Here is a 21,402-nt window from a genome sequence, read left to right as displayed (position 1 = left end):
TTTTTAATAATTTAAACTTTTAAAACATTAGACATAGACTTTTTCACCTCCAAAATATTATGATGGGAAGTTAATATTGGACCAGTATACTTTAATATCTGTAACATCAGAACACCTGGGCATATTCTTTCATTCTTTCCCTCTCACTCGCTCCCTGTCTCCCTCTCTGTGTCTCTCTCAACCCAACCAGTCAAGGCAGATTACTGCCCACCTTGAGCCTGGTCCTGCCCAAGGTTTCTGCCTCTTAAAGGAAGTGTTTCCTTGCCTCTGTCTGTAAGTGCTTTCTCCTGTTGGGAATTGTTGGGTCTCTTTAAATAATACTATACAGAGAAGGTCTACACCTCTATTTGAAAAGTGCCTTGAGATAACTTCCGTTGTGAATTGGTGCTATATAAATAAAATTGTCTTGACATACAGTAGAGCCATGTAGTCCTAATGTTTGTGAAAATAAAAAGACGGAGCACTTCAAGGGTTGTGACCCACATTCACAATGAAATGATAGTATGTTGGCATTTTTTTAGACAGCAGCGCAGCTTGGTCACGACTCATCATGTAACTGAAAACTGGTTTGCTGTGTGCTGCTTTTACATGACCCGTATGCAAATAGACAAAACCCACCCACAAACCAGTGTGCTGTGTGGGCTCCACATCTGGTCTGTATGCAACAGCCGCTATGAAACCACCATGCTGTGTATTAACTACACCTGGCCCAGAGGGAACAGGCTGAAACACATGTGTATGCCATGTGGGCCAGTAAACAATAATTTAGCGTAGAAGAAAATTAACACAAATTTGAAATGCATTGGGGTAGATTTCACAACTTAAAAGATCACTTCACCGATCAGATATTGCAATCCAATAACACTGCCAGACTTTTAAAAAAAAAAAAAGCAACAAAACTTTACTAGCTTCTGGGCTTGTTTTCATTAGCGTTTCCCTCACTAGCCCAGCCTGCACACTCCAGCGCAGCCCCTAGACTTTACACTGAGACAACAGCATCAAAATAAAACCCACTCTTCTTGGCTCTGGGTCCCATCAACATCATGTACAGATGTCTCTGTTGTAATGGGGATTTGGATGTTGTTATACCATGAGTGGCCACTGGGACAAACTGAGCTGAGAGGCGGTGCCACCACATGTCCAGCTCTCTCATACGCCCATGCTTCAGACTGGCAGACTCAAGTGACATCACCTGAGGCCACCAGATGTTGTCCTTCTTGAGCCAGAAAAGACTTAATACAACTTATTCCTGTGCTTCCCAAGACTTACAGACTGATGTAAATAGACAGCAAAACACGTAAAGTGTGCAGGATGAGTAAATGCGATATAACTGGAGAAATATTAATACTAATATGGCCCCAATGAGTAAGAGGTGATTATTACCTTATTATCTTATTTTGACATTTTACGGACGGAGGCCGCTCATTCACAAACTTTACTCGTTTTAAAAAAGCATTTGTTGGCTGGTGATCACTAAGAATAACTGGGATCACCGTGGGACTGGCCTGGACCAGCCACAGATTCCCACGACCCCTCCTCCACACACACACACACACACACACACACACACACACTTACACAAACCAAAACACGGGCTGCAGAGGCGCGCAGGCAGCGGGGAGACAGGGGAGCAGAGCAGCTTTGCACCACTTTTAGTTGGACCGCTGTCGACAAGGATGAAGAGCGTCTCGATCCGAGGAGGAATCAGGTGAAGGTGTGGATTCACCCGCGAGTCAAAGTGGTGGAGAAGACACACGGAGGAGTGGGAGGAACAACGCAACTCCGGGTGATTTTTTTTTTTTTTTTTATAATGCTGAGGAGCCAGTTTGTGCTTCGGATTGACGTCCAAAACAAGGCAAGTACCCAATCTTTGATTTTTACTGGCTGCGTTAAAACAAGCAATGAATTAAAAACGCAAAATGAAACAAGCACGTTTAAAAAGCACTTGTGAAGCCTGACCACATTTGACACCTCCGTCTGAGTCCTGTTCAGTCGTGCTGTGTTCACTTGCCTTCGGAGGAAATGAAATTACGAGTTCAGCCGGAGCTATTGCCGTGGAAATGGGACTCCATTTTCACGGCCGCAGTGAGGTCGTGAAGTGAAATCGCAGGGTCCTGGAAGAGGTCAGCTGTGTTTTGTATCCGCGATGGTGAGCGGGTGTTTCGGTGACAGTTCAGCCCGGGTTCAGGGGGGCTGCGGCGGGGCTGAGCGTGCTGCTCCACGGAGACAGCGGAGGAGCTGCGGAGGGGTTGGCATCTCATTAACTCAGCCACATGTCTTATTAAAGCTGCTATTTCCTGTTGTGTGCAATGCTCTCCAACACCCCCTGTACCCCCCCCCCCCCACCCACCCACTGATTCTTGTGCAATTCTTATATTCCCGCTCTCAGTCCTCTTTTTTTCTGTGTCTTCTTCTCTCCGTCCAGTCAGAAGCCAGAGGATGACAGCAGCCAGTCCAGTCTGCAGCCCCACCACCTCCCGCTCCACCCAGTCCTCACCTGTTTGCCTCCCGGCATGCCACAGACAACTGAGGAAAGGCGAAGCCCTCCAGACCAAGCTGCACCTGCGCTCCGCCCCGGGTGTCTGGCTCATGTTAGGTGTGGTGGTGGTCCTGGTGGGGATGAGTGTAGCAGTGGCAGGTTATGTATGTGCACCAAAACCTGCGGGTGGCCGCAGGAGCACCCACGCTGAGAAGATGAAACTGACCGGGCCCGTGATCATGGGAGTGGGCCTGTTCATCTTCATCTGCGCCGCCACGCTGCTGTACGAGAACCGGGACCGCGAAGTCCTGAGACGTGACACGCCTGATGATCTTGAGGATCTGAAGGGAGGGAACGGCTGGGAGGATTCGCAGGAGCAGTCCAGCTTCGGCTGCCAGGAGCAGTGGGAGTGTAAAAATGGAGAGCGGGGATCCTGGGCCACTCCAGCCCACACGCTCCCCCTCTCAAACCAGAACTGCAGCCCTCCTTCTCTGCCTCACATGAATAAACACAACATCAGCAGCAGACCTTCACCGCCACCTCCTCTGGATGCAGGAGGTGGAGATAAGGAGAAAGTGGACAGAAAGGAGGGGGCGAAGGAGGGAGGGTCAACCCTACTGGCCCAAGTCCTTCACCACCAGGAGCCAACTCCTCACCCTCCCTCCCCCTGCCTGTCCATCTCTCACTCCTCCGTCTACTCAGACTCCTGCAACTCCAGTGAGATCCACTTCAACATACGGACAGACTCTCCTCTGCAACCCCGACACTGAACCTCCTGCTGGCTCCACTTCTACTGTCTCATACAATATGCATGATGAGATACATTTTTTTAAAGTTTCACGTGCCGACACACAGTAAAGACAGTAAAGACTATGCATTCCTCAATAAACAGATGAAATGTTTGTTGGTATGTTTTAGTGCCTCTGAGTGGCGCAGAGGCTCTGACTCACTGTCTGTGAAGGGTGTTTTTGTCCTACATCGTTCTCTGACTCACCCACATTTGAAAGATTGGAGCTATGTTGTTTGATGTCAACTCGCCATCTTGTTGTCTTTGAACTCACCCATGCCCAAAAATCCTCAAAGCCATGGCTTGTTTGACCATATTTGGACGTGAGGAGGATTGTTGAAAAGTTATTTGGGTGCCATACTCAGTCTTGGCTTCCCCTCTCCCTCTCTCTAACACACACACACACACACACACACACACACACACACACACACAAACACACACACACATATCTGTAGAAGAACAGCGTCTAAATTTCCTCGCTGAAGAGGTTCAGCTGAGTGGATGAGCCAGATTAGGTCTCAAATGAGTCTTTATCTAATCTCACACATACTGTAATCTGCTCTTTATCTGAGGAAATTGCGTCTCGGTATAAACAAGAGAAGCACACAAGGCCACACTCCTCTCACTCGACTCCTACAGCCACGCTATAAATACCAGCTGGTGCTTTGTACACATGCAAGTGTGGACTCGAGTTCAATTTTATTTTATTTTTTACTGTAATTCAACTTTTTTTTTTTTTTTTTTTTTAATTCAGTGTCAGAGGCTCCGTTTTAGCTTTCAAGTGCATTGAGGCGAGATCTTAAAGAATTTGGATCGAATGAAAAGGAAGAGCAGTGACTTATAAAAAGCAGAGCAAAATCTGGTGAGGCTGGTGTGAGTTATTCCTGACGCAGCTCAACTGAGAAAAGCGGTCCTGCGATTCGAGTAGCTGAAGCCACACTCTCCCACCATCCCGACCTTTCATCTCCTCTCTCATCACAATCTGATTCCTACGCTTTATTCCAGTCCTCCGTCCTCAGTCTCAGTCTTCCACGAAACAGCAAAATACAGAAAACAGGGCAAAACAATGCAGAGTGAAATGTTATCAGGCACAATTAAAAGTGAGCAGGTATGAAAGTCGTGAGAGGTACGGGGGTAGGATTTTAATTATCGCCAGCATTTTCTCCTGCAGCCTCTAATTACACAGGGGATCAGTTTGAAGGTTTTTATAGGTGCTTTAGGACTGCGGAGTATTTCCTTGTTGTTTGGGCCCATGCTGGGATCCTGCCATCCAGATGACGACTGAGACCGAGGATACAGTCATTTTCAGCCACACATGTCTCTCACTAAAAACAGCACCCGTCGCTTCCTCTCACACGCTCAGTGGAGGGATTTGTGTAGGTACAGTGGGCTGTTCTAAGATGTATATTTCAGAGGCGGGGATGAGATTTGGAGATGTGTCTGGATCTTGACTGAATCTTGCAACAAGCTGCCTCCTTCGCACTCACCACTTAGAGAAGCAGCTCTGTCCTCACTCTCACACATACGGCGAGTCCTTCTCAGTGTGAGATGCCCTGATGTGTTTACATTTAGAAGGGATGATGCTGGATTGGAGAGCTGAGACTAATGATTACTTTATTACCGATTAAGATGCAGATTATTTTATTGATTGTTGTCAGTTTTTTCGTTTACACTCCCTTACCGATTAATTATGTACTGCTGATAACTTAAACTAATGCAGTGTAACGCAGCACTCCTGGAATCCTGTTTCAACAAAGACCCTCATGAAGGTTTTTGCTGAAACTGTTTTAAAGATGCTGTGACTCAACTGCATGATCTGCTGTTTCTATTATTTTATGCAACCAATTTATATCAGTGAGAGCAGATGAAATGACAGAAACCAAACTACATCCTCCAAGATGATGAAAGCCGTCAGGAAATAGTCTAAATGGTGCATGACCATGAGCCCAAACAAACGTCTTCAAAAGGCTTGTCCTGTCCTAACAATGGTCCAAAACTCAAAGATAGAGTTTACACATAAGACTAAGAAAAGCAACAAAACCTCACATCTCAGAAGTTTTGCTTTAAAAAAAAAAAAAAGATTCATATGATTAATAATTTATCAAAACTGCTGCAAATCAAACCAGTTGCAGGAATATGTTGCTCCTGTTTCTTATTATACATGCTACATATTAGAGTTTGATTTAGCAGGCATCAATCCTGATGATTAGGTAACATTTAGATGTGAAATCTCTGCAGACTTTGACAGTGATCTGACCACAGGGGATTTCAGTATCTTCACACAACTGCACACATCACTGCAGCAACAGAGAATTCAAGAAATCTGTGAGGTTTCTCGTGTGAACAGCAGTGTTGCATAATTCAGTGACACACGTTTTATGCTGCATTGAGAATATAACTGAATTGAATCCCTTGCTCTTAGAGAGCGCTGTGTGTGTGTGTGTGTGTGTGTGTGTGTGTGTGTGTGTGTGTGTGTGTGTGTGTGCATTGATACATATCTGAGCAGACGGATAGGAGGCTGTAAGCAGCTTAACCCTGCGCTGACTCAGGACACATGCAATTTCTCTGTTGCTTAAGAGAGAGAGGAGCTGTGATCAACATTTTTTGGCATAAAAAGATGAGAGACTGAGGATCAGCCAGCCTGAAGACGCCAGTTTGTAAAGGTGTTTTTTTTTTTGTTTGTTTTTTTTTTTATCACCTGTTACAGCAGGAAAAGGGGTTGAGCTAAAAAGTCTTCATGACCAGATGGAGAAATGTTTTTCACCACTGAGGAGGAGTTTTAACTTTTGTCTACAACTGACATTCAGTAGTTTTTAAATTTTTTTTTTTAGAAAAAGAGGAACAAGTTATTAGGTTTTATATATATATATATATATATATATAACATTCATGTTGTAACTTCTGTTAAAACAGCTAATGAACCAAATTATATTTTCTAATATTTAGGGAGGCATAACATCCCTCCTGGCTGCCAAACTCTACATCCCACCTCTCTTGTATCGCAGCTATTCCCCAAAACTTCACTTATTTGATCATTTGCAGCCTTTCAGCAGCTGTGATTGGTGCAGGAGAAAGACCAGATGTATTCCTGACTAATCCAATTTCAGCCCCTCTTCTGGTCTCCTCAGCAGTGTGCATGGTGCAGTCAATGGAGGAAGTATCATGCTGAAAATGAGAAAACTAATATTCTGTGCTTTCGCCATTATGATGCTCGCACCTACTCAAGGTAAGATGATGTAGTACCAGGTTTATAGCAGATGTCCATAGACCCAACAGTATATCCTGCTAGTTCTATCTAGTAGATATTACTGCTACTAGAACTTGTTCATTTTACATCTCAAAGTCCCAACAACAAGAACTAATACCACTAGGCATTATAATTTTATTTACTTCTGGTTGATAGTTATTCATGAACAGTTTCTTGCTGGTTTCACTAATTTATGAATCATGTGCATATAAGGGTTTGATTAGTTAATAGTAACAACAAAATGATACATTTATTATTTATTAATTTATAACGAATTAACTACTGGATTTGTGAAATATCAACAGAGTCTATTTTGTAGAATGTCCATGGTCATATTCTGGTACTTTTTCTTTTCCATATTTAACAGCATTTGACTGAGAGGTGATATGAAACACTGTATATTATTTCATACACTCAGCACACAGTTTATTAGGTAAATTGGCCAAATAAATCCAATGCAGTGCGATGCTGATCCTCTCTGTGATGTACAGTGCTGTGAAAAAGAATTTCCCACTGGGGACATTAAGGTCTAACTAACCAACTGTGTAATACAACAGCCCTGCAATAAATATGGTCTGTAACTAATGGGTATTTTCATTATCGATTAATCTGTAGATTATTTTCCTGGTTAATCCAGTCATTTATAAAACTTCAGAATATAGTGAACAATTTCTATCTAGGTGAAAGGTTTGTTTTAAATGTATATTCTTTCTGACAAATCCCAAAGGTATTTAATTTAATGTAAAAAAAAAAAAAAAGAAAAAGCTGCAAATCTTTACATCTGAGAAGCTGTAACCCTATTAAGCATTTTTGCTTATCAAAGTAGTTGCTGATTAATTGACTAATCATTGCAGCTCTATAATAAATCCACTCTTCGTGAAGCTTATAATGTTTTAGTTGAAAGTGTTTTAAAAGAGTTGTTTTATGGTCATTTTGGAGGCTCTAGTTTTGTAGAGCCTCATTGATATAAATAGGACACTCAAGATATTATAGACATATTACGTAACACAATGCAACAGCCCATACTACTGTACATCCTCCAAAATCAACATCTTAAACAAAGACCATTATAACATTCATTTAAGCAGGACTTAATGCAGGGCTGCTGTATTAGACTGCATTAGACAAGGTGTGCCTAATGAAGAGGTATCTGAGTATAGATAAAAGGTTATTTTAATGACTATTACAAGTTAGAGACACTAGACAGTAAGTCTGTTCTTCTCTGACAATGAGTCCCACTGTACTACTCTTTTGTGTGCTTGTTTATCTGAGCTAGCATTAGCTAACAAGATGAAAGGGGATAAGGATTGAGTCTCACTGAAATGTATCTCAAGGCCCTAATGAACAGATTAGTCCTTTTTCCAGCAGCAGCCAATAGCAGCACTGACGCGTGTTCAGACAATGAACTTGAAACCTAAATCTCAGACAGGGAGAAAGAGACACCCAGAACTACTTGGATACTAATATGTTGTTGTGTCCAAACACGCTATCTTGCGTTCTCAGGTCCAGTATCTGTCTGGGTAATAAAAACCACAATACTGCCCCAAGACTTGGAGCACTCTCTCAATAACACAAGTCATCCACTCCAAGTAACAAATTCCAGACTGCTGCAGAATAAACAAGATATTTCTGAGATGCTTGAGAACGCGGCAGAATGCTGCTCATCAATTTGGCTTGATATCCTCCAGCAGCACTCCAACAGTTCACACATTAAGCAACCCCTGAATAATAAATGTGTCCAACAACCTATTACATAAATGCCTCATAAATCTGAATTATAAAAAGCATTTTATTCATGAATCTGACACCCACTGTACACTGTTTTACACTGTTTATGACTATATATTCTCCGGTCTTAGCTTATTTTATTGTTTTTAATATTGTCATGTTTTTAGTATTGTTTATCTGTGTCCTGATTTTGTATATTTTTATCTCCAACATTTTATCCTGCCATCTTCCAACCTCAGGGGGACTTAATAATAATAATTAGGTTAAATAATGGTTAAATCAAATAAACTCATATCATTTGTATGTCACATTCATGTTTGTCAGGTTTCAATATAGAGAACAGCATTTATTTTGCTATTAGAGACAGTCTCCTGTCTTAAACAGTGCTGTGCTTGTAATGTTCTTTGGGCTCAGGTGAAGAGACGGAGCAGTTAGAGCTGCACATGGAGTCAGTGGGATTAGCGGAGGAGGAAGAGTTGCTGGAGTGTTTCCGTTGTGACCTGGGCTTCTGGGATGCCTGCTACACCACTGAAACCAACTGTAGCCTCGGCGAGCGATGCTATACGGGCCGAGGAAAGGCAGGTGTGTTGGATAGTTTAGTTAGTGTAAGTTAATAATAGTAATTAATATCTAAGCATTAGACAGTGTGTACAGGTTATCGGGATTGCCTTATTTTATTTTAATGCACTTAAACATGTTGACACTGAATGCCATCATCTTGTCTCCCTAGCTGATGTTCTGGATGTTAAGACTTTGGGTTGTGCGAAGGCAGAAGAGTGCGATGTGGAGACCACAGTGGAGCTCTTTCCTAACAACACCATCTTTGTCATGACCAAACACTGCTGCGACACACCATTCTGCAACTCTGCACACAAACTTCCTATTTACACTCTTTTGTACCTCACTGTGGCTTTCCTAACTACCTGGCACATCACTGAAGCCTCAACGGGATCACAATAAAGAACCTGCATTTATTTTTTGATCTCAAAAAAGAAAGACTGTGTGAAGTGATGCTGAAAGGACTTCAACCAGATGGTGAAGAAAAATCTGTTTTTTCGTCACATTTAATATCTTGAAATGTACACGGTATTTAAATTCAACACAAGAAAAAATGAGCTGGGTATTTTGTTTTGCTACAGCTTAAACCTTTGTAACACAAGCAGGATATTAAATGTTTAGGTGTTACAGTAACAGCACTGTGGTCGTGTGTAGATAAATGTATCCTGTCCTGGTAGAACATCATCTAAAGCCTGGTCGGTCCCAGAAGCGATTGATAGCACTGAGGAATTAAAAGATAGACTGACCACAGAACAGCAAAAAGAAGTTTGCTGAAGAAGTAGAACAGTTCAGCTGCGGTTCAACAGCTCTCCAGCAGAGGGCAAGAGCTCCTCTTTCATGAAGCGATGCAGATCCAAATCTTTGTCTTCCAGGTCAAGGTTCAGAAACTTCTCCACCACAGACTTGCACCTGTCAGTAATACACACATAAACACCTGTCTGCTTCCACACACACACACCCACGGCTTTCTAGGGTGGGGTTTTATTGTCTCTCTGTGCAGTTAAAGTTTAGCTAACCTGTTCACCTGTTCATCCGATGATGCTTTGTCAATGCGTTTGATGGGCCTTCCTGTCCTGTACAGTTCAGACACCTGACCAAACCCACCCACAGTCAGTCAATGTGAGCATGCTTCTGTTTACCACTGTGTGTGTGTGTGTGTGTGTGTATGTGTGTGTGTATTTACCTCCACCCCTCTCTGTACAAGGCTAATTGGCAGGCCTGCCAGTGTAGCGATGTTGGCAGCATAGCTGGACTGGCAGATCCCTTCCTTCAGTTGGTACAGAAACACCAACTCATCCCCATCCACTGCTGTCTCTAGAGTCTAACACACACACACACACAAAAATACACAACCGCATAAACACAAAAATCATATACTTACAAAATAAACATCTACTGAGGTAACACATACAGTATCTGCAGTGGAGCTTCATTAGCTAATTGGTCATTTGGAAGTTTCTGCTGTCAGCATTATTCTGCAGCACATTAGTTTACCAGCATAAAACCTTGCTGAACATTCACACAAATGTTTTGCTTATTGTGCAAGTTCAGTTGAAGTAACTCTCAGTACCAGAAGAGACAGCAGGACAGAGGAGGGTAGGAGGCCCAGCTGCAGCAAACTGTGGAAGTTGGTAGCCAACAGAACATGAGGAACATCCTCTGGAGCTTTTCTCAGCCAATGAGAAATCGATGCAGCCAGCAAGGACAGTCCATCTACCTGAAGAGGAACATCATACTCCTACGGCTCAAACTCCTCAGTCTCAATTCAAGTTCAGCTTTTTACACAATCCATTGATACCCTGACTGAGCAACATTATGTTAGAAGAAAAATGGTAACTTAATTGATACTAACATTACAGGTCCTTAGCCTTCTTTACATCTTTGGTAATAATCATGCCACAGTAACCCAATTAATATTAAAGCAAGCCAGGTATCTTGATTAAATGTATTGATTTACGACATGTATATGAATCCAATTCTTACAATAACGGAAATCATTGTAAGTTTACTTTGAAACTTTTGTTTTATAAATAGGTTGCACACTGTCATTGTCTGGCCACTTGAACCACCTAAAGGAATGGAAATTAACAGCAGTAGTTTCGATCTGCAGATGCAGACATCTTTTTTTGTTTGTATTTTTTTACAATACATGTCACCACCTTCAGGAAAGGAAAGCAATAGCTGCAGCAATTTTAACAGAAGTCTTTTCTTTTTTGGAGTTGTTATATTATTTGTTTAGATTTTTACACATGCACTGTGTCACACTAACCCCCAGCAGATAGTACTGTAAATATTCATACAAAACAGAGATACAGCTCAGCTTTTTAATGTTAGAAACATTATCTTTCAATGGCAATCAGGTTTTTGGCAACTCCTGAGGGAAATATGTGGCCCGCTAGCTGCTAAATACTCCACTATATTCACCAGTGGTTGCTAAATGTTTCTGTCTGTTGTTTGGTAATCAGCAGGTAGTGTGTTTTTTCTCTGAAAACAGCTGCCTGCTGACAAATGAGAGTGGTGAAAGTTGTGAGCTGAAACTCTCTATAAAGCTCTGTAAAGCTGACGGAAGCTGCAGATTCAGGTGAAATTCTCCGTAGGTTCATCACAATGAGTGAACCCTTTCACATCGTCAGTGTTTACATCATCATTGCATTCATTGATATTATGAAAATATAGATTATAGCCACTTTAAATTGTTGTTATTAACATCCATAAAGCAGGACCTCAGACAGAACTTATTCAAATTAAACTGGTAATTTTCTTTTGTTTTTTTATTTGGCTTCTGCCTCCCACACCTCTTTTTCTTCTTTAGTCAAACAAAATTGGTTTGGACTTTCTCCATCCCTCTCCAGAGTAACCTGTCAGACAGTGATGGAGCACAGAGAACATAATGAAACTCAGAACAATATGAACTCTGTACTCTTCCAACTATTCAGCAGTAAGTATGCTCCAGTTACCAAAAGTAAAATATATAATATAAACAGAATATATTAAAAAGCCAACGCACACAGACAGCAGCTGTTAAAAATAGCTATTTTAACACTCTTTACATGCAGATTGCCGACAGCCTTAAATTTAATAAGTGATTATTAATGTATTTGCCAACTATTACTCCTCCTGTAGGCACCGACAAGTGGAGACTGGTGTATAAACAGAGAATGAATCACAATATTGTAAATAACAGTTGTAATAATATAAAATATATCTTCATAGGAGAAGTTATAATAAGTTATAATAAATTACAATGAAACATTAACAAAGGATTAAACATTTAAAATATCCTTATATCTGCCTAAACACTATTTATCAAATGTACATATAGTGCTAATAAATGCTAAAAGGTAAGTGTTACCATTTCCCTTGCCTGTAGATGGTGCACATTAACACGTCTATATTTGCAGGTCTGAACAGCTGCTGTAATTTTCTTGCTCATAGGTGGTATGTGTTGGGTCTGTTCATGCTGCAGCTCTAAATTGGATAATATTGGCTGGAATTGGTTTCAGGTGCCTCACATTAATGACACTGGGTGTCCTCGTTATGAGTATCCATATGTATTCAATTCGCCAGGTGCTGGAAGAAGACCCTCTTACTGTGTTAGTTCCTTTTCCAAACTCATCGACGAGAACTAATGAGCTGCCAGTACTGCTGTTGAGAGCCTGGGCCATCTGGAGAATAAAGGCAAACAGTTACAGCATACTACATTTTGTTGTTTTATTGTGTGTCTGTGTTACGGTTCTAGGCAGCAGTTGTTTTATAAAAATGTCTTGACAGGTGGATAGTGGGAGTGGAGGACAGAAGTGTTATAAGTCCATGTCTTTTACACACCCACACATAAAGACACGCATACTGTACACACAGAGAAGCTTGTGTGTGTTAAAGTGTGCGAGTGTGAGGTAGGTGAGGTACCTAACCTGGTTGAGGTCAATCATAAAGGTGCTGAGGCCCACAGACACAGACTCTCTGCTCTGCATGCGGGTGAAGATCCCATCCACCAGACCGATCTCTGCCTCTTTCGCTGGCACATCTGAGCCAATCAGGGCCATGAACACAATCAGACCCACCTGCCAAAGTCAAATCAGAAAGAAAGCTGAATTACAAGTGCAGGTTTGAATAACTTGTGCTGTGGTGTAAATTTAACCAAATGGGAGAGAGAAGTCATGTCAGCTTGGAGGTCAAAACTCCCCCTCTGGAGAGGCTTTTTCTAATAAATAATAAAGTTAAACAGTCTGGAAGGGTAAAATACACCTTATATATCTCATATATCTATATCTTGTGCGTCATGACAACTGTCATTATCGAGCAGCATGCCGAGATAACTAGTATCCTTATTGTAACTACTGGTAATGAAGAAACAGATGTTGAGGGCAGATTATTTGCAATTACTGTATGCATTTTTTAAATGGGTATTGTCTCTACATACAGTAACTTTTAGTTTTTTGTAACTGCTTGCCTGAACACAGTTAATCACTGGGTGTCACAAAAGAAAAGCAAAAAAAAGTCTGTTTGGCCCCAGACTCTTCCAAACGTCAATGACAGGCCTATTTCAGGTAAACCAGTCAAAACAGTGTCACTATTTCTGCAGCAAAGTGACACAGAAGGTTGAGTATGAGTGAGCGAGTCAAGACAAGCAGTTTGTTATTTTACCTGTTACTGAGTTGATAAAACTTGGTATTTACTTGTCAGGGACAGACAGTTTTTTCTTACTGTCCTGACCTGTTTGAGATAGATGCTCTTGCCCGATGAATTGGGTCCAGTGATGACCTTAACTCTGTCCTGCGACTCTGAGCTCTGGAAGGAGTTGGCAACAAACACAGGAGAGCACAGCTCCAATAGCGGGTGTCTAGAAAATGATTAAATACAGAAATATGCCATCTTGTACTGCAATAATGGTTTCCATCTCATGAATGAGTGTCTACCTGCCCTGTGTGATTGTTATCTTCCTATGGCTGGCAAGCTTGGGTGAGGTATAACCATACTCCTGGGAGGCGCTGCTCATAGCCATCAGACAGTCCAGCTCAGCAGTGAGATCCAGGACCTACACAACACACATATTAAACACAATGAATGTCTTAAAGAGAGGTCTCTTTACCAGTTATAAAGCAGGTGCCATATGCTCTACATGCACAGACACATGCTCCTTCTCTCACTCTTGACATGGTGATGAAAGTATTCACTCATGAGCATTCATTTGGAAGCAGTGTATCTAATCATATTTGTTAAAAATATGAGCATTTGGAACATAAAGAGCAAATGCACAACACAGTTATGCTACTGGAGTGGTTCACAATTTCTCATTGGATGTTTGATAATTGATAAACGTTTTATTTTAAGAAATTATTGTAACCACTATGAGGGTGGGTGAAAAGGATTTTGGGTGAAGTATTTAACAAAGCTTGAAACCCTTCAAGTATATATTCTAATAAAGCTCAGTGTTTCTTTAAGATTAATTTAATTGCAAAGTTGCAATCTGCCTAATAGCTAGAGACTTCTAACCACAGCTACAATACTGTAAACAAAACACTTCATCTGCTGACCTTAATGCTCATTCTGCCCTCAAAAATAACAATTCAATTTACAGTTACAGAATGCAATATCCGAACATCAATCATGGAAACAAATATCACAGCACTAGAAAAGAACTTGTAATGGGATCAAGACCTGTTTCATAATCACAATGAACAACACATCCCAACCAGAGGAAACACATAGTTAATCATAACAAAACCCACCTACACACATTAACGGCATTACTTTCACACCAGCAGTCATGTCATCAGAGTGGGAGTCATGTTTTTAACACTGAAAGCTCGAGGTGCACATTAATGCACACCAACCTTGTGGAGGGAGCTGCTCCTCTCAAGGATTGTGTTCTGCAGTTGTGTCATTACTGCTGTCTCCATGTCTGAGAAAAAGGAAACATACCATCAGGAAAATATCTTGGGAGGTACACAGTAATTGTTGTAAAACCATCAGATGCACAGCTCTCAGGTTAGTGTTTTCTGTTAGTGGGGAAAAAAAAAAAAAACCTCTGATATCACAGTGCAAGTCTCCGAGGAGGTCATCTAGCTCCTTGGTTCTCTGGCTGCGGTAGTGCAGACGGTCCTCTGACAGAAACTAGTCCACACACACACACACACACACGGTACAAACACATAGATAATAAAGATAATAAAAACATGAGCAATTTTGTCATTTAAAAAACACACAAAGACAAGATCACAAACACACCATAAAATCAAGCCCCCCTATCTCAAAATCCTCCTTCTCCACCATACTGGGAAGGCGAGGGACAGAGAGCAGGAATCCGATCTGTAAGGACAATTAAACAATGAGCACTCATATACAATGTATTTTGCTCCAGAGAGACAGTTTTCTCCATATCTGATTGTATGAATTCCTCCGGTAATATACTACCTGCAGCCACAAGCCAGATGACTTAATAAAAATCTAATTGTTGGAAAATATATCAGATCAGCCAGTAGCTGTATAGACATAAAGATTGGACCAGAGGGATGTAGATGACACAGCAGGAGGGGATACGGGCATCCAGATGTTCCAGCTCTCTTCTGGCAACATCTGTCAGGAAGTCAGACAACCCCATCATCCTCCTCTTCTCTGACAGAGGAAGAGAGTGTAATTAAGAATTCAATTAAACCAGAATATAAAAAAATCACACAGGCCCTGTAGTATAATATTATAAGCTAAGTTCTTTGTCTATCTGCTAAATGTACTGTGTCTACAATAATGATTACTATGATTACTATACTCATCACAAACATGATTGAAGTGTGAAGAATAATGTCACAATATATGTAAACTGTGTGTATCACTAATTATGTGCAAGCAAATATATTATTTTTTAAAAATGCAGTATGAAAAAGTTAGAACATAATGGTGTATTCCTGGATGAGAATATGGTTTTTAAAAAATGTAGTAGAAGAGAATCAGAATATAATGGTGTCTACTGAGTATGGATTTAACTAAAAGAAAATAGATAAGCCTTATGAACATAATTATATAAGATTTATGCTTTAAGAGTGTTGAGAAATAATAATCCAGGTGTTATACTGAGAATGATATTTGATTAGAAGAAAATAGACATGGCCTAGGCATATAGAGCTGTGTGCCCTAGGCACAGGTGCGTGAAAGGCCAGTTTCTGTGTAAATGGAAAGTTTCGGTAGACATCCAGTTTCTAGGGAGAATACAGAAATATGATAGTGAAATATGATAGGGGGTGTGGGCAATTTTTGGACTATAAAAGAAGAGGTCACATATTAGATTTTCAGATCAACTTTTGTGCACTGAATTCTGCCTCCTGGTGATTTTTGAAGACTTTGAAGGTTTTTGAACAATTGATAAGACTCAAGACTTAGAATCTGGTCCATGATTGGGGCATCCGTCCCACATCAGCCCACAAATTAAACTGACACTTCTCTGTACTTACTCTCATCTATTGCAGGGTCCACGTTTGGTTTGATGGTGAAGCGGTTCTCGGCTATGCTGGTTTCAAAATCCACCTATATGTCCCAGATCAGAGATGAGTCACTCTCATAAATACTTCCCATTACATATATTACCATATATTAAGAGAAATCCATACACTGCAGATAAGAGATAAGCATAAAATGGTAAAAAGATAAATACAATGGTCATGCCAATAATGGGGATTGGAGGGAACCTATAAACACTGTTTTGAAAGAACAAACCAAAAACAGCAATAAATGTAAGTCATAACAGCTGCTAGCATCTCTATGAATTTGTACATATTTTGTGTATATACTGGGGTGGGATTTGGGGGCACAACATAATAGGAAGAACTCACAACTCGGTTGATGATGGAGGAGATATAGTGAAGGTCATCAGAGAACCCCTCACTGATGTCATGAAAGAGCTGAATGGATTGAGGCAGGTGTCGCACTATGTTCCTTATACACACTGCACTGCACACTGTCTGAAAAACAACACACACAAACACAACATTTTATAAACATTTAAAAGAACCTGTCACATGGAAAAGATGGGCATGATAATACTGTAGCTCCAACCTTGTAGAGACTCTGCCAGTCGCCCACTTTGGTGTGAGAGAGAGACATCCTGTGCAGAAGAGTCTACCACGCAGCACACACGCACACGCACACGCACACACACACACACACACACACACACACACACACACACACACACGTAAAACTGGCTGTAGGCAGATGACATAATGTTAATGTTCAGATGGAGACATGTCAGGTAAAGTGGTAAATGGTCACAGATGTGAAGAAAAGGAGGTAATTGGCCACAGTTGTTACTGGTATGTTTCTGATGTTGCGTAGCAAGGACTGCAGGGTACTCAGGACATCTGAGTTCCGAGGTGATGTGAGGAAATGTATCACTTCCTGTCTCCTGTGTAACACAGCCAGGTCCTGCGTTGGCCGCAGAAACCACTGGCTAACAGGAGAGAAGACATCATTAACACCTATAGTACCTCTATAAAACAAATAGTAAAAACTTGCTATCCTGTCTCTTAAAAATAATATTATGTGTGCACAAAAAAATAACGTGTATAAAAAGATGGCAGATTTACAGGAATGTCCATTCCCATAATTGTAGCATGGAATTAATGATGCAGTTTGTTGGAAAAGTCGACATATTTGTCTTGTTGCAATCAATACAATGTAAACAAACATAAATCTTGTAATTTGTTGGTAAGTATATGATAAGTATATAAATTAGCTATAAACTTACCCTGCCTATTAGCAGTAGTCATAATGTCAGTATTAGTAGTAGTAGTGGTAGTACTGCAGCATTACTAGAGGTATCTGACAGCAACTTGCTACACAAACTGAATAAACTTGGCTGTTACACAGCTTGGTTGTAAATACATCAATTTATTTTAACAGGGAAACAAAAACCTGTCTAAAGAAATAACAGACATATATTTGACTCCATCATTTGAGAGCGTAAAGAACCCTTAAATACTTTTATTCTGTGCATTATTCTGTGGCCTGAGGTGATTCTCACCGTAGCAATTTGGAGCCAAACTTAGACCTGCAGCGGTTTAGTATACCTGTAGTAAACGATAGGGCAATTACTTAGTGGTCACATCATTACAATAACAAGAACAAAGATACAATCCTGAAATGCACCTGTCTGAGCTGCTTACCATAAAGACTGAGTCCTTCTTTTTCGCCTGAATGCAGCTTGTACACTGATGGGTGAAGTTCTGACTTGAAGATCTGCAGGACACTAGAACAATTCAAAATCCATTGTGATCTCTCTCTCATCCACTTCTTTTTGTCTGTGTTCGTCTGTGTCATCTAATGATAAACCTGATCTAAACATGGTATTTCATACAATGATGCAATACATAGTGTACATAATAAAATATACCAGACCACAAAACATTAAATAAGATATAATACAACTGAAAAATTATAAAAGATATCAAATACAAACAGCAGAAGTAAAATGACAGACATAAGAAAGTCAGAAAAGTCAAACTTAAAATCTATTGGTAGACAGTTTCAGTATATTCAATTACTAGGAGCCTCACTGCAGGTTTTAGTTGACAAGATATTTAGAGATTTAACAGAGATCATTAATATAACCATGGCAAAACCTTGGACACATTTTCAAACTGTACTCTTACCTGTATGTGTCTCGGTCAATACACACCACGCCTTTCCTGTATTAAGATGAAGCCAATTGCACTTTGATGAGTTCTAAGCAACAATTTTCATTCATGATACTTTTGCATCACAAAAGAGAGGTTTGGTTTGCTCTTATATAAACAAGAGAGAAGTAGAGAAATAGACGGAATGGGAAAAATGTGAGCTATAAGTAAATGGCTCTTTGCTGCATGTTTGACAGACTAAAACTGGTATAGCTTAACACAGAGAAGGAAAAAGTCATTCTTCATTGAAGAAAACTCTTTCAGTGTCCTCATTATGTAAAATGTGTGATCACAATGTTGTGTGTGTGTGTGTATGTGTGTCTGTGTGTGTGTCTTACAGTGTGTAGGTGTTGAACTGTAGGATAGGAACTCCAACACTACTGTCTTCCAGCTCCACTCCCACTCTCCTCCTGTCCAGACATTTTAGCAAAGCACCCACTGTCCTCAGCTACGTAACGGATGCACACACACACACACACACACACACACACATACCCCAATGAAAATGAACAGAAAAGCACAAGAAAATGATTGACACTTGAGGATGATATGTAAACTGTTGACTCACCATCAGGGGAGAGTGAAAGGAGATACAGGAGGAGAGGTAGGACATTTTGTCTCTCTCGGAAACAGAAGCAGGAAGGAAAGGTAGATGGGCAGATAGCAGCCTCTGCTTACCAACCTCCAGACCTGCAACATTCAAAGTTAGGCCATTTATTGTGCAAAATCATGCAAATGTCATGCAAAAAGACTGCCCAAATATTGATGAGAATATTTGGATATTATAGGTGGATATTTGTTTACCAAAGTCAACATATGGATAAGTAACCACTTCTGGTTTGTAGTCTGGGTTTGAACCTGGGATATATCAGAGAAGTGTTTGAAGAAAATTAAAAATAGCTGTGAAGAAAAAGTTACTGTCAAAGTTTTATTTTATATGTAACTACGGTGTGCTCGAAAAAGAAAAGCAGTTCTAACAGTCATGCAATCACTTATCTCCCTTATCACAACTAGCTGGCTGCAGTGTCCCCAATCTCATTTCATTGCCTTGACCCAGAAACTACTTGTCTCACACCATATCAAAACAAAACTTTCTGTGACATTTTTCTGTTTCTCATTCTCTATGCATAGATAATTATGTCCCAGAGCTCACCCAGTTGTTGCAGGAAGCGGGTCATGCAGCGCTCCTGCTTTGCACTGGTAATGATTACATCGGGACTAACCTCCTGAATAACTAAACAAGGGAAATTAGATGAGCCGTATATCAAGTGTGATAAACATAAGTCAGTTTACAGACAAGATCTTAATATTTAGGCAATTAAATCCATAAAAACCATGAACCTAATTATTTTGCAAAAGAGACTAATATTGTGTCAGTAACAGGTGTAGTGTTTACCTCTGGCCAGCAGGTGAAGCTCATGGTTGTCAGGAGTGTCTATCATGTAGTGTAAAGAGGAGTCCTGACTGTCATAGAAGCAGAGACCCACCTGTCCATGCTGGGCCAAAACACTCAATAAAACCTAGAAATAAAAATGTAAATGCAATAGTGGGCATCTGACTGCTGCAACTATCTACAACTCTGCTGGTGAGTGTAAGGCAGCTTACTGCAGGTGAGTCTTCCTCCTCTTCATCTCCATTTATACCTGGGGGATCAAAAACTAGCCCTCCTCCTCTCAGACCTTCCAGTGCTGCCATGAAGAGTTAAGTCTACGAACCATTAAAATTAAGGGAATTTAATGCTCAACATCAGTTATTTGACTATACAAAAAGGCATGATATTTAATCCTGCAGTAATGCTTTTTGCCCACTGGTGGCCACTGGAAACAACTTGTGAACACAACATTGGCATATCATGGCCTTTTAAGTTGATATAGTGAACGAGTTAGCTTATTAGCAAGTTGCTTATTTACACACGCAGCACAAGGGGACATTATCACTCATTTGTGTCGTGTTTGTGTCCACCTGATGAATGTAAGTGCAATTCACTCTCTTTTAGCTCTGTTTTGGTCTCTACCAACTCCTGCTCCCAGAAGTCTATTGCCTCCACCGGCTGGTCACTATCTGTGTCTGCTGTTTGGTGCTGGGCAGGTAGTGTACATATACTCCATTACAAGTAAATTATATAGATAATTATATCACTGGATCACTATTATTCGTATATTGAACTATAAGCGGCACTCAATGGTGTAGTTAGTCAAAGTGGTGCTCTTTTGAACAATTTCATATAGTAAAGTGATTTAATCTATAATAATCCGTAATATTTTATAAATCAATCAATCGTTTTATATGTAAAATCTTAAACCGAAAAGTGACTATTAAGTCAATCAGTCAGATAAATGTAGTATAAAGTACAATATATACCTCTGAAATGTGATGTAGCAGAAGTATAAAGTAGTACCAAATGGAAATAGCTGACACCCAAATATTAAGAACTAACACCCTAAAATTGTTCTTAAGTACAGTACTTAAGTAAATATTCTTAGTTATTTTTCACCACTGTAATTACAACCTTTCACGATGTTTTCTGAAACACTGTCACAACAAAAAAACTGATTAATGTTATAGCCGCCTTTAGCTAACCTTCAGTGAACCAACGTAAGCTAGTTAGCCCCGTTTAGCGAAAGTACAATTACTTGCAGTCTGCGTTTAGTTAGCTGACATATACTCACACGATGGGTTGAGACGTTTTACAATAAAGCCAACAACAGTTATTTATAGTAAGTAAAACTTGATTTATAACGGAAAGGAGGTTGATAAATGTCTTATCCGTGGCCGTTTTTATTTCTGTGCTACCGCAATCTTCGTCCTTCCGTTGTCATGGCAACAGTGATGTGAACTTTGATAAACGGGCCCAATATGGGACCAAAGACCCTAACTAAACAAAATATAGTCAGGATATTTGTTTGACTTTATCTTTATTTCATCATCTTATTGT

The 21,402-nt window shown here is 40.4% G+C and overlaps 2 protein-coding genes across 17 annotated transcripts; one reads left to right on the top strand and one right to left on the bottom strand.

Annotated features, from left to right (window-relative positions):
- The first annotated feature begins 484 nt into the window (after window positions 1-484).
- On the top strand, window positions 485-10,758 carry LOC139612965 (transmembrane protein 200B-like). 8 transcript variants are annotated; one of them, XM_071469172.1, is made up of 5 exons: window positions 485-1,855; window positions 2,426-5,932; window positions 6,401-6,495; window positions 8,659-8,826; window positions 8,975-10,758. In XM_071469172.1, exons 3-5 carry the CDS (start codon window positions 6,432-6,434, stop codon window positions 9,202-9,204), a joined length of 462 nt encoding a protein of 153 aa, XP_071325273.1. In that variant the 5' UTR covers window positions 485-1,855; window positions 2,426-5,932; window positions 6,401-6,431; the 3' UTR covers window positions 9,205-10,758. The 8 variants fall into 8 exon arrangements, with proteins under 8 accessions (XP_071325273.1, XP_071325272.1, XP_071325270.1 ...); XM_071469171.1 differs by having other exon boundaries at window positions 6,398-6,495; XM_071469169.1 differs by lacking the exon at window positions 8,975-10,758 and having other exon boundaries at window positions 485-1,786; window positions 6,398-6,495; window positions 8,659-8,789.
- msh5 (mutS homolog 5) lies at window positions 9,572-21,305 on the bottom strand. Of its 9 annotated transcripts, none has more exons than XM_071469146.1 (27): window positions 21,137-21,305; window positions 20,073-20,174; window positions 19,864-19,987; window positions 19,621-19,701; window positions 19,272-19,325; window positions 19,036-19,157; window positions 18,806-18,915; window positions 18,444-18,479; window positions 17,958-18,040; window positions 17,816-17,861; window positions 17,104-17,242; window positions 16,849-16,911; window positions 16,626-16,754; window positions 16,248-16,320; window positions 15,308-15,417; window positions 15,031-15,111; window positions 14,829-14,916; window positions 14,637-14,704; window positions 13,719-13,837; window positions 13,516-13,642; window positions 12,714-12,863; window positions 12,393-12,467; window positions 11,598-11,660; window positions 10,373-10,519; window positions 9,986-10,123; window positions 9,819-9,892; window positions 9,575-9,711 (listed from the first exon to the last, which is right to left on the bottom strand). In XM_071469146.1, the coding sequence occupies exons 2-27, from the start codon at window positions 20,160-20,162 to the stop codon at window positions 9,591-9,593; spliced, it is 2,511 nt and encodes an 836-aa protein (XP_071325247.1). In that variant the 5' UTR covers window positions 20,163-20,174; window positions 21,137-21,305; the 3' UTR covers window positions 9,575-9,590. The 9 variants fall into 9 exon arrangements, 8 of the variants coding, with proteins under 8 accessions (XP_071325254.1, XP_071325247.1, XP_071325253.1 ...); XM_071469152.1 differs by having other exon boundaries at window positions 9,827-9,892; XM_071469148.1 differs by having other exon boundaries at window positions 15,308-15,378.
- Window positions 21,306-21,402: the final 97 nt, after the last annotated feature.

The sequence above is a fragment of the Trachinotus anak genome, unplaced genomic scaffold, assembly GCF_046630095.1.
Source record: "Trachinotus anak isolate AG129_WGS33_773 ecotype Australia unplaced genomic scaffold, CSIRO_AGI_Tana_v1 ptg000032l, whole genome shotgun sequence".
In the NCBI taxonomy this organism is placed as follows: Eukaryota; Metazoa; Chordata; class Actinopteri; order Carangiformes; family Carangidae; genus Trachinotus; species Trachinotus anak.
This window is presented reverse-complemented; position numbering and strand designations above follow the sequence as displayed.